Source organism: Ochotona curzoniae, unplaced genomic scaffold, assembly GCF_017591425.1.
Source record: "Ochotona curzoniae isolate NIBS_2020 unplaced genomic scaffold, NIBS_Ocur_1.0 contig_50, whole genome shotgun sequence".
NCBI classification, from domain to species: Eukaryota; Metazoa; Chordata; class Mammalia; order Lagomorpha; family Ochotonidae; genus Ochotona; species Ochotona curzoniae.
Genome location: NW_024466446.1, coordinates 8090314 through 8106429, shown reverse-complemented (window position 1 = coordinate 8106429; position 16116 = coordinate 8090314). Strand labels below are relative to the sequence as shown.

At 41.2% G+C, this 16116-nt stretch overlaps 1 protein-coding gene across 1 annotated transcript in view; it reads right to left on the bottom strand.

The window, feature by feature from the left end:
* Positions 1-983: 983 nt before the first annotated feature.
* RFX3 (regulatory factor X3) overlaps positions 984-16116 on the bottom strand; it is a 250403-nt gene continuing 235270 nt past the window's right edge. The window contains exons 16-17 of the mRNA XM_040988901.1: positions 5059-5101; positions 984-1331 (exon numbers count right to left, since the gene is read on the bottom strand). Of these exons, the coding sequence (XP_040844835.1) occupies positions 1093-1331; positions 5059-5101 (282 nt within the window). The 3' untranslated portion in view covers positions 984-1092. The remainder of the gene's footprint in view (positions 1332-5058; positions 5102-16116) is intronic.

Sequence of the window (16116 nt, the reverse complement as noted above, 5' to 3'; positions counted from 1 at the left end):
ACCAGGAGAGATTTTTTTTTTTTGAAGGAAATAACAATATGCAGGTTGCTACATTCCTTGCACTCTATAAACTTTCTTTTATAATAGCAGCACATTGAACTACTATTAGGAAAAAAAAAATGACCTGGAATAAAAGAAAGTCATCCAAATGGAATGGTTTTCCTGTATGTCCAGCTCAGCGTTAAGTAGCATGTACATTAAAAAAAAAAAAAAGTCAAGTCATTTTTCAGCTTCAGTATCTAACTAACAGCCCCGCTCACCAGCAGGATGCATCTGTGCAGTGGTCCCAAATACAGAATCAGTAGTCTTTAAACAGAGGGATTGGTACGCAAAGAAGAGTTATGACTCAATGGTTAACGGAAGCTTGCGTGGTGAACATGCTTTCAGAGCTACGTGCACAAAGCAAGTACATGGGAGCGTCCTCTCTTGGAATTCTGTCATTTACTCTCAACTGCTAAATGCACGGCTCGGTTTTTCTTCAGACAAAAATAAATGACCTTTCCCAACCCTCTAGCACGGTAATAAAAAGGCTCTGTATTCTCTTGCCAAACTACAAAAAAGTTAGCAAAATAGTGTCTCCTGGTCTGTCGGATGACAAGCACCTCTCAGGAGCAAAGCTGACGCATCTGCTGTCGAATGGGCATGCCTCCAGTGTCAATCAAAGAAATTCATTTCTTTTGATAGTTCACAGAAGTGCATCTAGTTTAAAAAAAAACTTACACATAAAATCATACACCAAGACTAACAATCAACAATATTTTCAGCTACCAAAAAAATGTAAATTATTAAAAGGAAACAAAAAAAATCGACATTAAGTGTTGTAAAAAATCCTTCTTGACACCTGAAACTAAAGGCAAAAGGAAAAAAAAAACTCTTATTATTAAGAGGCAAATAATTTGTTTATGTTAAAAAAAAAACAAAACAAAGACCTTGTAAAATACATACACCCATTCCATTCCACAACTCCAAAAAAGGTAATGTTCAGTACAGACAGAACTTGACAACAGTCCACCTTCAGGCTTATTCACGTTTCAACTTAAGCCGGGTATCAGCAGGGCTAATGCAAGCTAGAAGAACACGCTGGCCTGTCCCCTAGACTGCGGTGTAGGTGTTTCCCGTGGCACTGCACTGTCGGATAGTCTGAGTGCTGGAGACAATGTGCTCGCTGTGGATGGGGTTCAGGAGGCTGGGCTGCACGCTGCTCTCCAGCACCGGCTGCATGCAGCCCACAGGGAAGGCCTGGCTTAGCTCCGTCTTCTCTCTTTTGGCTTGAGGCTCTGAAGAATCATCCAGTTCTTCGTCCATCTCACTCTCCACTTCACTGCCTTCATCTGTACAAACAAGCAACACCAAGAGCAACGTGACCAGAAGGCAAACCGGACAGCGAAGTCAACACATGTTCCACAAACACCTGGACGACTGGGGCCAGAGGCCACTTCCCTCTTTCCGGTGGACAGAGCCCTTGGCTTTTCTCTCTATTCAATGGATTTAATCCTATTGGTGCAGTATGGAGGCATCTAGGATGTTTTCAAACGTTGCAAAGCTCATTTATTTTGGCAACACCGTGGATAGCTCTTAAAAACAAGACCCTTGGAAATTTCCTGAAGTTTCCACATAAGTAACAGTATAATTTATGCAATCATAAAGTAGTCGCTTTGGTATACTTTGCTGACTTTCAGGGACTGAACTGAGCTGAAAATGCTAACGTCCAATAAAAAAGATAGGAAAAAAATTTTCCATTGCCTTAAAAAAAAAAAAAGCTATGCTAAATGGAACTTTGGCTTGTGCTGCTGGTGAGTTTTTGCTGGTTCCCAATGCAACTGCACGGATAAACACCTCCAACAGGATGGCAGGTCGGAGTACGGAGTAAACTGTCATTTTCATGATCAAAAATTATTAAGACAGAGGCAACGCCTTCAGATTAAAACTGATGAACTTGCATTCGCATCAACAACACAGATCGTGTTAATAGCTAGTGCTTTCAAGTAGTTCCTGTTATTCCACATTTTGGCATATTTTATAAGAATGACAGTACTGTTATAATGGAATGGCATTTGCTTTTTCTGAGCATGTACAAAGTTCAAAGGCAGAGAGGGAGAAAATGTCCACATGCAACAGCCCACAGTGTAACAAACACGCAAAGACACACAGTTACAACACGCACCTTCCCATTAGCTAAAATGTGTCTACACGTCTATTGCTGTTCATTGGCTTTTTCGAGTGGCTTGCATAGAGGCAGATATTCCATTTGGTTCAATTAGCCAGCGTGTCAGGTATACTGACTGCGCAACACATTTCCCTTTACCTAGAGCAAGTTGGTCTTTTTCTAAGTTACACTGAGTCTAGCTTTACCATGTGGGGGCAGGGGAGTTACTCCAAGAAGAAGAGCTTAGCTAGTGAGTTCTTCCAATGAACGGCCCTTGATTTTCTTTCCTATCAAGTGGGGCAAGGAGAGTTCTGGAGAAAAAAAAGAGATGGGAACCTAAGGACCCACACCTGTGGCTGTGCCAGGTCCTAGTGATGGTGTATAGGATTCAAGAAGTTGAGATTAATCTGTGTATTGGCTAGAAATGGCCTGGAACATGATATTGTTGAAATATTTGTAGATGAGGCCTAACTATTCCAATTGGTAACCATTTTCCTTCCCACAGTAAAGTAAATTTTGACAAAATTAGAGGTTGTTTTGGAAGAGTGGGGTGGGAAGGGAGAGCATTTCGGTAGGCGGCTGGAACAAGACAGTACAATTCAAGCATGTCTGGCACCTTTAGTTGTGTTCTATGTTTGTTTACACATAAACAACAAAATACACAGACCTGTCATATAGAATCTTAATTGTGGTAGTCTCTTAGGGCTTAGACTACAGACTGTTCACTTTCTTTCAGTTTCCAATACTGCATTCTTTAAAAATTTTAAACAGAGCCAGCCCTGTTTTTATTAACAAGGGAAAACGTTGTCATTTGGAAAACTCATAAGACTTAATGAGTCCTCAGGCACTGAGTATGCCAGTTTAGTGGTTATCTCATTGGGACCAGCACAGCCACATCAAGCAGGTTAGAGCAAACCACGTTGCCTCTCAGGTTCCTCTGCATAAACTTTTCTCTTTGTGCCTGAGAAATAAATGTTTAGATAACAAAAGCACTGAAAGAAAAAAAAAATCATTTCCTAGCAGGTGGGGACTGCAGAAAGACTGAATCAAGTCTTCCATTGCCTGGCTGTGGATGGGCATGGTAAGGAGACTATGGAATGAACAAACTCAAGTGTTCCAAGTCAGTTTTAATGAAGTCTGTTTCTAGGTTCTTTGGGGTTGTGGACCAAGAAGTAATTTATGAGACCAAGCCCTTTTTCCTGTTCCTGTGGACAAAGCAACGCAATTCTGTAGGTGTTTAATGCTTCCATTAAGACATGAAGGCATTTCCTGGGAACCTATTTGGGGGTCACGGAAATGCGGTTTGCAGAGAATAAAATGAGGTGCTGGATTTCACTGAAGGCTTTGGTTCAGCATCTTCCAGTGTAGACCAGCTGTGCTTCAGCTGCATCTGGCTCAGCAACAACAGCCTTATGCACCTGTGGGGAGCCAGGGTCAAATCCCCAAGGTTGGACGAGGCGGGCTGGGAGTCAGGGCACCAAAGGTGTTGCTCTGGGGTGGGCATGAGTTCCCATGCCACCTTTTTCGCTTTAAAGTTACACCTCAGAGCAATCATTGATTTATTCTGTGGGGAATTATTTGGTTAAATCATATAATCCTATATAGCAGGGACAGGAGGAACCTTTTTTTTTTTTTTAATACCAAAGACAATTTGGATATTTATAACAGCATTCAAGGGCCATTCAGAACTGTCAGCTTAAAATCAGCCTACGCTAATTTATTGAATTTTGAGTCCTGTCTGTGGCTGACTTGGCAGGGCCAGGCCAAATGCTTTGATGAATTTTCTACAGCCCCTGGGCCAGACACTCCCCATCCCTGCTCTAGTGTTAGTATTTATGGCAATAATATTTTTATAACTTAATGTTCAAACTTCCCTGTGTTGCCACAATGCTCATGACTAAAATAGGAATGAAGGAATACATAAGCAATAAGAGACTTCTGGGTGTTTCACAGGAGAGTGATACTGATTCAACTCTTTTAATGGTTTCTACCACCCACCAAGACACAGTTGCTGAGTGCTGAATATCCCGAGCAGAAATGCACACCTTGCATCCTGTCCTCTGCTTCCCTGGTGGCACGAACCGTAACTCTTTCTGCTCTTTTAATTTTCTATCCCTGTCTTCAGAAGTCACCGACAATGACAGTTCCTTAACACTTCAAGATCCTGCCTCTCCCCGCTCTTTTGAAGGACAGTGCTCTACTGACTGTGGTGTCTGTTTCTGTGCAAGAGTTTCGAACTGTTCTTCCTGAGTTTTTGTTGTGGATGGAAACATCTCTGCTTGTGCTCTTCTGTTGGGGAGCATTTCAGGGCTCTAGTTCAAGCTCACTTCCGTGCAAGCCCTCCTTGTCCTGTTTGTTGCGTGGTATTGTTGGCTGAGGCTCTTTGGGAGTATGTAACATGTGTCCCCGCTACACCGTCTATTAGAGAAGCAAGGTTGGCACAGACACTTCCAAAGTAGGCACGCCGCTCTCATCTGTAGCGCTGTGGAGCCTGCTTACTGATCACCACCTCTCAGGTCTTTTCCCACAGAAAAGTGTGAACTGGTGAGCAGGTTGAGAAACCCTTTCTTTGGCCCACTAGTCCTTGAATCAAAACACCTGGCTGAATTTTAATCTCTTTTCTCCAGAACTCTGACTATCCTCAAAACTTATTACTTTACTATGATGAACTTCAGCCAAAAAAAGTTCAAAGAAAGCTTGTGACTGTAATTAGATTCACTTTTCTGCCTTTAACATCTTTCACTCAGGGCAGGCAAGGCAATGGGGAGAAAGGGAGATATGACGTAGGATGCCCAAAGACATGACTGCTATACCTACATCCAGGATTTATACATCACTTACACAAACTCAGACTACTGCAGGGTACATGCCGTAAAAAAAAAAAAAAAATGTATGTTATTTTCAATTCTTACCTTTATCCAGATTTCCAGGAGACACGGCGTTTAAATCACCAAACTGTAAAACAACAGCCATTTGTGCAACAGTTACCATCAGGCAGAATAAAGTAAGATTCTCTCCGTTCGTGGTTAAAAACATCCATCTGTGACTTTTTACAACTGTCAACTGGTGGGCACTTTTATGTCTTAAATACACAGGTCACACAATTTTCCAATCCAACTTGTCAGATTTGAACAGCTTAAATAATGCCACAATTTAGCTGTCTTTGCAAAAGGGTTGTTCTGCCTCCCACCTTTCATTTTACTTTTTATTTGCTTCAACTCCGCAGTGAGGCCACAGGGGTCTGAGTTTCCTGGATGAAGAGAGAAGTGCTGGACAAACTGTAGGAAAGCCATGGCCAGGCAGGTCAGAGCACCCTTTTTCCCCCACGCTTGGCCATCAGGCCACGTGATGTCTGCATTAGAGAAACATGGTCCAGCAGTTTAGATGCATCCTATTTTGAAAGCTATTTATAAGTCAAAATAAGAACTTAATAGGAACCTCGAAGTCCAGGGTATTAACTTTTACTTTGAGACATCTCTCCTACACGTGGATGGTCTTATTTACTGAGAAAACCGGGTCCTACTCTATACAAGAAATGAACCTGAACATCATGAATGCAAACTAAAGAGCTTAAAACCTGTAACAGCTTAGAAATCGCCTTCTACCTTGGTTCAATAGCCATAAAAGACGCATTTCAGCTCATGAGCTTTGGGCACATACAGGATATGACACTGCAGACTGTAAGAGCTATCGCAGCTCATGCCCTACTGGAATGGACGGACCAAGACCACACAGAAACAAACAGGGATCCATACTGGAGGATGGAAATCATTCATTTCCCTCAGCTTCTTCCAGAGGCTGGCATGTGCAGATACAAAGATGCACCGAAGTTGGTGCTTAATTGTCCAAGTGAGTAGATGAAAAGGGAAGATATCCATGAGATTGAAAGAAAATATTTCGTGGAAAGTAGCAAGGTAATGAATCAGAGAAAAAGTTAACAGGTGTTAGCAATTCAGTGGAGACAAGCTTCCCCTAAGGGGCAGTTGCCTCCAATTGGCATGGTAGAGGAAGTCGTAAGGAAGCCCCAAAGAAGCATTTAGAAGTCTAGAAGTATTTCTAGAAGTAAATGGGTTTAAAGGAAGAAAGGATATTAGAGGAGAAATACAGCAAGCAGAAGAGGTGGCAATAAAAAGCCATTTACTATAACGAAAGTCTACAACGCATGAGTAATACCTGGGCAATATTCATCCAGAGAACCACATTTATGTCACATCAGTTTTAGTTGTTAAAGCAAATTACAACTTAGTAGCTAAAACATAAAATTCTTATGTTAACATTCTGGAAGTCCAGAATTTCAAAATACGTCTTGCTGGGCTCAAGGTACTGGCAAAGATGTTTTAAAAAGGGGTTTAAAAGAGAATTCTAGAAACTTCTAGAAAGAAGTTTCTGACATTCCTTGGTTTGTGGCTCCCTTTCATGTCCAAAGCTAGTAGTGTCAGGTGAAATCTTTTCCACATTGCATCTGACAGGGACTCTCCTGCCTCTCTCTCATATTTTAGGAATTCTGTGACAGCCTGAGTTTGCACAGACAATCCCAGATAGTCTCCTCCATGTGAAGATGAACTAATTAATGGGAAATGATCAGCAACCCTAATTCCATCTGTAACCTAGCATATTCAGAGTTTCCAGGGATTCAGATAGAAGACCATCTTTGGAGGCCCATTACACTGCCTAGCAAACATACTTAAGTTATTAAAAAAAAACTGTCATATTTGCCTGGGTGAGACCATATAACCTTGATTTTTTCCCCTAGTAATGGGGAAAACACACCCAAATGCATTCAACTGTTAATGAATACAGCAGCGTGGTTTGTTTGTTTGTTTTCCCCAATCATTTCTGCATACTTCACTAGGGCTGGGGCGGGGTGCAGTGGTACATGGGGACTGATGGCTTTTATGTAATCTGGAACATTTGCATTTTGTTTTTCATTCCCGAGTCTTTGAATTTTACACACAATGCACTCGCTACCAGTCTGGCAGTTATGACATTGTGCATTGCAAGACGGAGACTGGTTGAAACCAGTTCAGGATCACAAAGCTGAAAAGCTATCAGTGACACACAAGGAAGTTATTCTGGAGGAAGACATGGAAGTACAAGTTAAGGAAAGCCCACGTTAGTTGGTTGTAGGACCAGAAAAGTCCTAAACATCTCATCCAAAAGGAAGTCTGTGGAGCAATTCTGATGTCATGAGTTCCATACCAAGGAAGAGGATGCATCCTGGGTCTCTACAAAGCCTGAGGAGGACCACTTCAGCCACCAGCTGCCCCATAAACTGCTCCAAGAATCTGGACAGCCCTCCTGTGTCACCACCACCTGGTGACTCCCTGAAGATTTATGTCCCTTGGAAGCCTGGATGGCAAGGTGCTGGCAAACAATTAGGTGATGAGATGGCCACAAGGAAGGTATTCCATAGAGGCCATAGAGCAAACGTCAACACGTTATGCCAAACATTTCCATTGATCTGTGACCTGTTACGAGTCCCTAAGACGCAAAATCAATTTTAACTACAAAACACCGCATATTTGGTAGGGTAGGGAGAAACAGACCTCAGCTATTCTTGGCTCATAGTGAAGACCAACCCTGCCAGCAGTGACCACTGGAGTGGAACAGTAGGGAAGAAGTGAATGTAGGGAAGAAGGTATACGTGTATGTGTAGATGTGTAGTTAGCCCATATCCATCAGTGAACCATGTATTCTGGGAAAAAAAAGACCTTTACACTATCCTCGGTATGAAGAATAGATGACTGGGCCGAGTGTGATAGCCTAGTGGCTAAATCCATGCCTTGGATCTGCTGGGATCATATATGGATGCTGGTTCATATCCTGGCTGCTCCATTTCCCATCCAGTTCCCTGCTTGTGGCCTGGGAAAGCAGTGGAGGACGGCCCAAAGCCTTGGGACCCTGCACCCAAATGGGAGACCCAGAAGAAACTTTGGATTCCTGGCTTCATATTGGCTTAATTCTGGTCATTGCAGCCACTTGGAGTGAGTGAGGCGGGGGATGGAAGAACTTTCTCTGTATATCTGCCTTTCTGATAAAAAATTTAAAAATCTAAACAATAAGAATAGATGACTACGAATTCGTACCTTATAGCTGGACTAAAATATCTCTTTGGAACTTCATTTTTTCTCTGGCATGAATTCTATACATAACGCATACCTTTTTCACAAGTACTTATAAAACCTTCCATTCATTCCCACTGGTTAGGATTTAATTCAAGTCTAGCTACGACTGTTTAGTTAGACCTAATTATGTTTATGCTTCTTGTCTAATGCTGTCATTTTCTTTTCTAATTGACTTCTTTCCCCATTCTATTTGGTTGCTTGTATTTTTCGAAGCATGAATTAGTTTGCCTCCGATTATCACTTTGGCTACATACCAAATGCGAATGCTGTTGTATTCTTTGTCATTCCATGAATCATTTTACTCAGTATTCAAAAACTGTCTGCAGCCTATTTTTCCTGTGGTAGTACAAGCCATATTATCAAAGGCTTCACGTGTTTTTATGTTATCTGTTTCACTGATCTCAAAATCCAAATTCATTTCTAAATGGTCCAAGAAGTAGTTGTCTATTTGTACACGTTATTACATGACTGTCAAGGACGAATGCATTAAAAAATTATCCAAAGCAGAAGGCAATCAAGTCCAGTCCTCTGGAGTGCTTGTACATGGCTGTAGAAATCTCTGTGTTTACAGAAGGGAAATGGAACGAAGATCAGGTAGCTATTACATGTTTGTACAGTTGCCTACCTATCCATCACAAGCACCCACCTACCTACCTACCCACCTACCTACCTACCCACCTACCTACCCACCTACCTACCTACCCACCTACCCACCTACCTACCTACCCACCTACGCACTTACCTACCTTATCCAATTCTCATTACAACTTCACAGAGAAACAGTCCTCTTCTTCATTTTAAAAACATGTATTTGATTCTTTATTTGAATGGCAAAGTAAGCAGTGGCAGAGAGACAAAGGGCGGTGGTGGCAAAGAGAGAGACCGTGCATTCTCTGGTTTAACTTCTCAGCTGGGGCTGTATCAGGCTGAAGTCAGGAATGTGTAAATCCATCTGGAACTCCCAGGCACATGGCATGAACCCAAGCACTTAGGTGCCCGCTGCCTTTCCAAGAGCATTAACAGGGATCTTGATGGAAAGCAGAACAGCTAGGACGTGACACAGCACTCCAATGTAAAATGTGGGTGCTGAAACAGCAGCTCAACTGCACCACGATGTACCATGATGCTTATGTATCACTGTACCACTGTACCACGATGCCTATCCCCTTATACTTTTGTTCATGAGAAACTAATATTCAAGTGAAGCTAACTTTTTCAGGTTACCAAGGTATGAGGTGAGAAATAAAAATTTAGTTTGAGACGTAGAACACATTCTGAACATTCGGTTGGAACAAAATATCTACCAATCTCAGTTATGTGAGCTGAGGCCAGATAAACTCGTCAAGCCATGGATTTCCTCATTTTGAAATCCATCATGTACTTCTGCTTGCAAAATGAGCTAGAATGGGGTTTCCATGAGCTCAGAGTGTCTTCAAAACAAACACAGCTTTGGGTAAGAACGAAAAAAAAAAAAAATCCTGAGAACTCCATTCAAGAAGACCAAAAGATGATCTTTTCAAACTCAGGATCTGATATTCCTGAGCAGACCTACAGGAGGAAAACCAGAGAAGTGAGGTGTGCCTTACACTTGGACTTCAGGTTGTGGGCATCGTATCCTCAGTCAGTTTATGGTTCCCACACCACGGTCCCTTGATAGCGTCCCCTACTGCACAACTAAGCTAGTTCACATGCAGAACTCTGGGAGTCAAGGCTCATTAGATTGAACTCCAGTGCATGCTCATATTATAAATCCAAAGTTCAGGGATTTCTGTGTGTGTGTCATAAAAAGGGGTAAGCAGTAGTAAGCATCTGAAGTATTTCTGATGATGGTGAAAAAAAAATGATTTGAAATTTAAACTGTAAGGGGCTACCTGAGGATTATTACATTCTTTAAATGTATCTGAAACCGAGAAACACATTGATTGAAGCATTTTCACATTTAACACTGGTACAGAGTCACACAACTGAGCAAAAGCAGCTGTTTGCTGTGAAGTAACTGTCAGTCTTATCATATTTACAAAAAACATCAATGTTCTTTTTTGATCAAATCTCATGTTCTTCGGCTATTATTTTTCTGTATATATACTTTCTACACATTTACAGACGATTCCCATTGAAGGCCACAAAGGAGTCCGACATTCCTGGCAGTCTGCCTCACACAAAAGCCCAACTCTACTAATTAGTGTTGACTCTGAACTTTGGGACCAGTCAGCCTTCCTGCCAACGCATCCTGTGGGGGACCTCTGTACACAGGGCCATGAGCTTGCATCATGGCTCCAACCATTCGAACCATTTTTTTTTTAACCTCCTGGGAACACAGCAGTGCTTGCACCTTCCTATCATTTCAAAAACCTAACAGGCATTCTCAAGAGAGCATGCGTGTTGCTGTAAGAAGCGGACCTTGGTTGCTTTGGACGACACAAACAGCTTCAAGAGCAGCAGCATTCCTAAAACGTCATTAGGACAAAACAAGCGGTGCCTCTGTCTTGAACGCTGCACTAGCACAAGTCTGCTTTGTCTTTCCTGTGCCCGCTGCCCCTCCCACACGATCAGGACTCCATGGAGCTGAGGGCATATGCTTGCCTGGAACCTGGGGAGACCCAAGACTTCCTGCTAACCTGCCATGAGTTCCCTGCCAGGTCTGCATAGATCTTTCCTCATGATCAGTTTTAGGGGAAAAAAGGGTGATGTAGACAAAACTTGGACATGGGGCTGTGTTGCCTACAGCTGTGATGGGACAGAAACCCGGAGCAAAAGAAGGGGAGTGATACAGAAAAGGAAAGAGGTGGGTAGGAGCCAGGGGTTGGGGTCATTTGCTGACTGTGTCTGTCTCCTTATTTTCTGGCATGCGACTTGGAGAAGTCTGAAAAATTCTAAATTAAAATTCAGCCTTACAAGTTGTTATCAAGACGTATTTGTTGAGGTAGGTGGGTAGAACAGATTTTATTTATAGTTTGATTCATAACTTCTAAAATATTTAGACATATGGCACCCTGGGCTCTGTAAATGCTAGGGTTGTGCCTGGCAACGTATCCTTTATGCAAATAAAACTATTAGTGGAGGAGTAAGAACCTAGTTCCTAACCTAAGATTTTTTTTCCTCTTGAAGCTACCTGTATTATCTAATAGGAAGGTATACCATATATTTGTATAATTTATATATTTTTTATCTCTCTATATAATTTACATTAGAGTATTACATCTTAATTTTGATTGTACCACTTCTTTTCTTTTAATGATTTATTGGAGAGACAATAGAGGTGGATGACTGAAATCGTGTCCTCTTTGTACCAGGAAGACATTTGCAACAAACACGAACCCAGTTGGATGTGTCTGTACCATCAAACAAAGTGTCATGTTTTGTAGCAATCTCTCAGTAACATGAAAAGTCACGGCAGTGCATTTTACTGCCCTGATGGCATAAACACATGTAGAAAACAACTCTAGTTGCACTCAGCAACTTGCCCATCTCAAACAAGGGCTGGTTTTTTATCAGCAGGGTGGGCAACCACGTTCCCTTGGGCCTGAGGAGCGAGGCTACCATGGAGTTATTGGCAAAGTCAACAGTCATTGGAAACAGAGTGTGGCAGAGGCCAGTAGGTGGAGCTATCACACTTACGTTACACCAGGGACTCTATACCTCAATAGGCCCTCTGGTGGGAGCTGACCCAGGCTGAGGACCCTCGCTGAAAAAAATTACCTGATGTTGGGTCCTGATGAAGGGAACCAGGAGGTGAGACAGTGACCATTGTGGTCTTCCAGTGGTCCATGAAATCTTTAACTTTTTTTGTTTCTTTTCCCAATTTGAAACTCATTAGGAAAACTGCTGTGTTCTAATCACTTGGGGAAACCCAACAAGGTACAGGCATTTTCTGAAACCCTGACAGGCTCAATCTAGGCAGAAGGTGACTTATTGACCCAGGAGCTTCGGCAGTCTGCTATTTGAATGACTCCATCCAGTGACAAGTCCTGCCACTTCAAACCTTGTGCTTCTTTCTGTGAATGAGTACTCTTCGAGCACTTGTTGTGGAGTGTTTGGGCCAGAGTCATGAGCAAGATTCGCTCCATTCCCCAAAGATGAGAAAAGAAGTAACAGTCCACAGCCAGCAAGTATAGAGTCAAGTAGAGGAAACTAATGAGCAGAGGCCCTCGAGGGAAACGAACAGAATGACGAGCCATGGAAAGGTAGAAAAAAAAATGGCACAACTTTCCTCAAGTCAGTTCTTCAACTTGGAGGATGAGATTGGAGAAGGGCTTCCTTTGTCACGATTCACCTTACAGTTGTCAGAAACTGTGCTAATATGGAGGAACAGATTTTAAGCTATAAACAAACTTCAAATTCTAAAAATGTAATTTTGCTTTCAGTCTGATCTGTGGGTGGGTACTGAGGAGCTAAAGATTGCAATTTGTTGTTTTCAGTCACATTTAGCTTTCCAGTTATAATTTTCCTCAAATAACATTCCATGAAGTTTGTAGTGTTCTGAATATCTCTAACAAAAAAAGTAAATGGGGGCATGGTGGTGGGGCTATCAGGAGACCCTCAGCATGGCAGAGGAAAGAAGCACTGGACCAAAATAATGAAAGCTTGTATGTCAGGCATTTGACTGGTTTATCACTGCATGAGAAAGAGTGTGTGTGTGTGTGTGTGTGTGTGTGTGTGTGTGTGTGTGTGTGTGTGTGTTTAGGGGAGTTGCATAGTACAAACAAAAATAAACTAATGCAGTAAACAGTCCTTAATCTGAAACTCCATATAGACGACCTATATGGTACATGACTGTTATGTGGAGTAGGCCCTTGTGGCTATTTGGAGTGAGACAATCCAAATTACAAATTAGCTTTGCTTTTGAAAGACACTTTTACAAAGTAGCTTTTCAAATTAGTTCCACTGCTTGCCACGTTTTGATTTGGGCCAGCTTCTGACCTCTGTTTTCCTTATTGGAGAAATAAGGTTAGCAGTATATATTTTGCAAGGTTTTGATGAATATTAATTTAGGAAAACAAAACACCTAGTTCTGTGACGGTCACATGGCCTATCTTTATCTAGAAAAATATTTATAAATTCATACAATTTACTACAAACAAAAAAACTACAACATAATTTTGGTAAGAATTCCTTAAATTTGCTAAGCTATTGTTATTCCTACGTGGCTTTTATCCTGCAAAACACCCCAATGTGCAGTACAATTCTTTTCTTTTAAAATGCTCTATTATTTCTAGTCTGTTGCTGCACAAGTACATTTTCAGTGTAAGCCTAGTACATTTCTTAGCATTTATGTATCATGAACTGTGCTTCAACACGATATAGCACTTAATTTTTAGCAAGTTTTTGATTCTGAAGATATTTTTCTTCTGTTTCATGTTCAGGTGAGATTAAGTGCTTCATCTCTTAAGCACTCCACTTTGCACTTAGCAGAATTTGTAGTTATGTGATTATTCGGTAATTATGTAGCCCCCAACTAAACCAAAACTTTCTTAAAGGCAGGGTCAAATCTACTTTGTTCCTCTAAAATTAAATCCTAAGCACTGCAGTGCCTGGCATGGAGGTACATACAAAGAGAAGCAGTTATTAAATACATGAATGTACTAATTTCAGAGACGAGAGTTCTCACTGGTGGGTGCAGTTTCCCAAGATGATGTCACTGTAAATGACAGAACTGAAAGCAGAATTCAATTCTTGTGATTTCAAGTGCTGTACTATTTCTAGGTACTAAAATCTCCAAATACACAAATCATATAAAGACTCATGAAATGAGTACTGTGTCAATTCTAGACTGAAATATAAAGACACAAGTCATTGAGAAAAGGATTGTCTTCAACTGGCATGGAGAATTGGGTCTCCCTGAGGAGTCGATATTTAAGACATGAAGTAGGAGTTAGGGTGGGTCAGGAGAGGTGGGCACAAAGTTCCAGATACAAAGAATCATTTATACAAGCACAGCGGTCCAAAGATGAGAAAAAGTTAATGAATAAGAACAACAGGTCACTATGAATGTAACGTAAGAAGGAAAAGGCTGGAGATGCAAGCTAACATCTTGGCAAAGGCAGAACGTCTAAGGGAAGACTATAACTGTGCCCTAACCAAATTAAAGAAAAAAAATCATAAAGGGGATTGATGTGGGGCATACAATGTGGACTGCACTATAAGGAGTCTGGGAAAAGACATTTGCTCAAGAGAGGGATCCAAACAGAAGGACAAGCTATGGTGAGAAGATGACGTCAGATGTGCAACATGTTCAACAGGGAAGAACATGGAACAACTGCCCTGACAAAGCCACTACAGGATCAATCAATCCTGAACCTAATCTCAGTAGGGACATAATGAGTTCATAATAAATAGTCAAACAATGATTTTTTTTTTTTTTGCAGTGTGTATTGTAACTGATGATTGAAAACCATTAGCTGCTTTAAGATCATGGTGACTTCTAGGGATTTCAATGGAGTTTTGACAATATGTTGCTCCCAGGCATTGTTGGATGTGGTGTTTGGAAAGGGTAACTCTTTAAGGGGCCATGAGAATAACCTTATATAAGAGGGACAGGGAAATATTTCCTTTCTCTCCCTTGATTTTTCCTTTTCCCCAAGACTCAATGAACTATAGACACAACATGATCATGGTCAACAAGTCTAAGACAGTGAAGAGGTATCTGAGGCACTAATATATGGGAAGATCAACCACATACAATCAGACTTAATTTGTCTTCCAGGCTGACTAATAGATGAGTACAGCAACTCAAGGGATTTTCTTATAAACTCGGTTAAGAAGTATGCTTAGATTTTTTTTATCTTACTGATGACATGTTTTCATTGAGATGTTATTCATGGACCTTTGCCTCATGATATTCTATAATGTTCATATTTACATTGTTCACATGTGGTAATAATGATATTAAACACTTAAGATCCTGAGTTGGCTGTACTGACCGCAAAGCCCATTTTTCACTCTGAGCCAACACTGCCTATTCAAGTACCCAAGGATGTTGCTAAAGCTTTATACTGAGTGACCGGTTCTGGTCCACTGCCTCTGTTCCCTCGTGATGCAAGGGAGGCAAGGCCATTCATCTGGATTAGCCACACGTTAGTGACAGGAGACCCTGTTATAATTGTCCTGTTCATTCTATGAAAGAGGCTCAGAAATAAATCTAGTTGATGTAAATGTACTACGTAGATTTGATGTAAAACATACATCAAGTTGATGTAAAACGTACTAAGTGGCATGTCTACTCCAGCAGTGTTAAACCCTGGGCTGCGAAATTTTAGGGCACTAATAACAGGCCAACTGGGCATTTAGAAAAAAAAAAAGATTAAACAGTAGGACAGTTGGACAATTAAAGAGTTAGAGAGCAAAGGGAAGCTGAATCTTTCACATCCTGTTTTGATCAGAAGGTACTGTCTATAATTTCAAGGGCTTCAGTAACTTAGGCTGTCTCTCTCTCTCTCTGTCTGTCTCTCTCTCTCTCTCTCTCACACACACACACACATCTGGCATAACTGAGCACAACCACCAATATGGGACTTCATATGGTGACATACAGATCGGTACACAGCAAAGGAGCTGTGAAGAGAAAGGAATATTTCAACTGACATTCTGAGTAACTTCAGCATGCATTAGATTTATAGCAGAACACTTATTTAACATATTTTAATTTAAAATTTGATATTTCTACTTATTATGCTAGAAAAAGTATCTAATAATACTTCTACTGTTTTTAAAAATGTAAGTAAGTTCAAATACAAGGCTTAAGAATAACATGCCTTCCTTATTGTATTGGGCCTGTGTGAGATTATCTAATGTGATACAATCCAGCAAGGTTATAAAATAAGTCCAATGCAGCAGAATGATACAGTG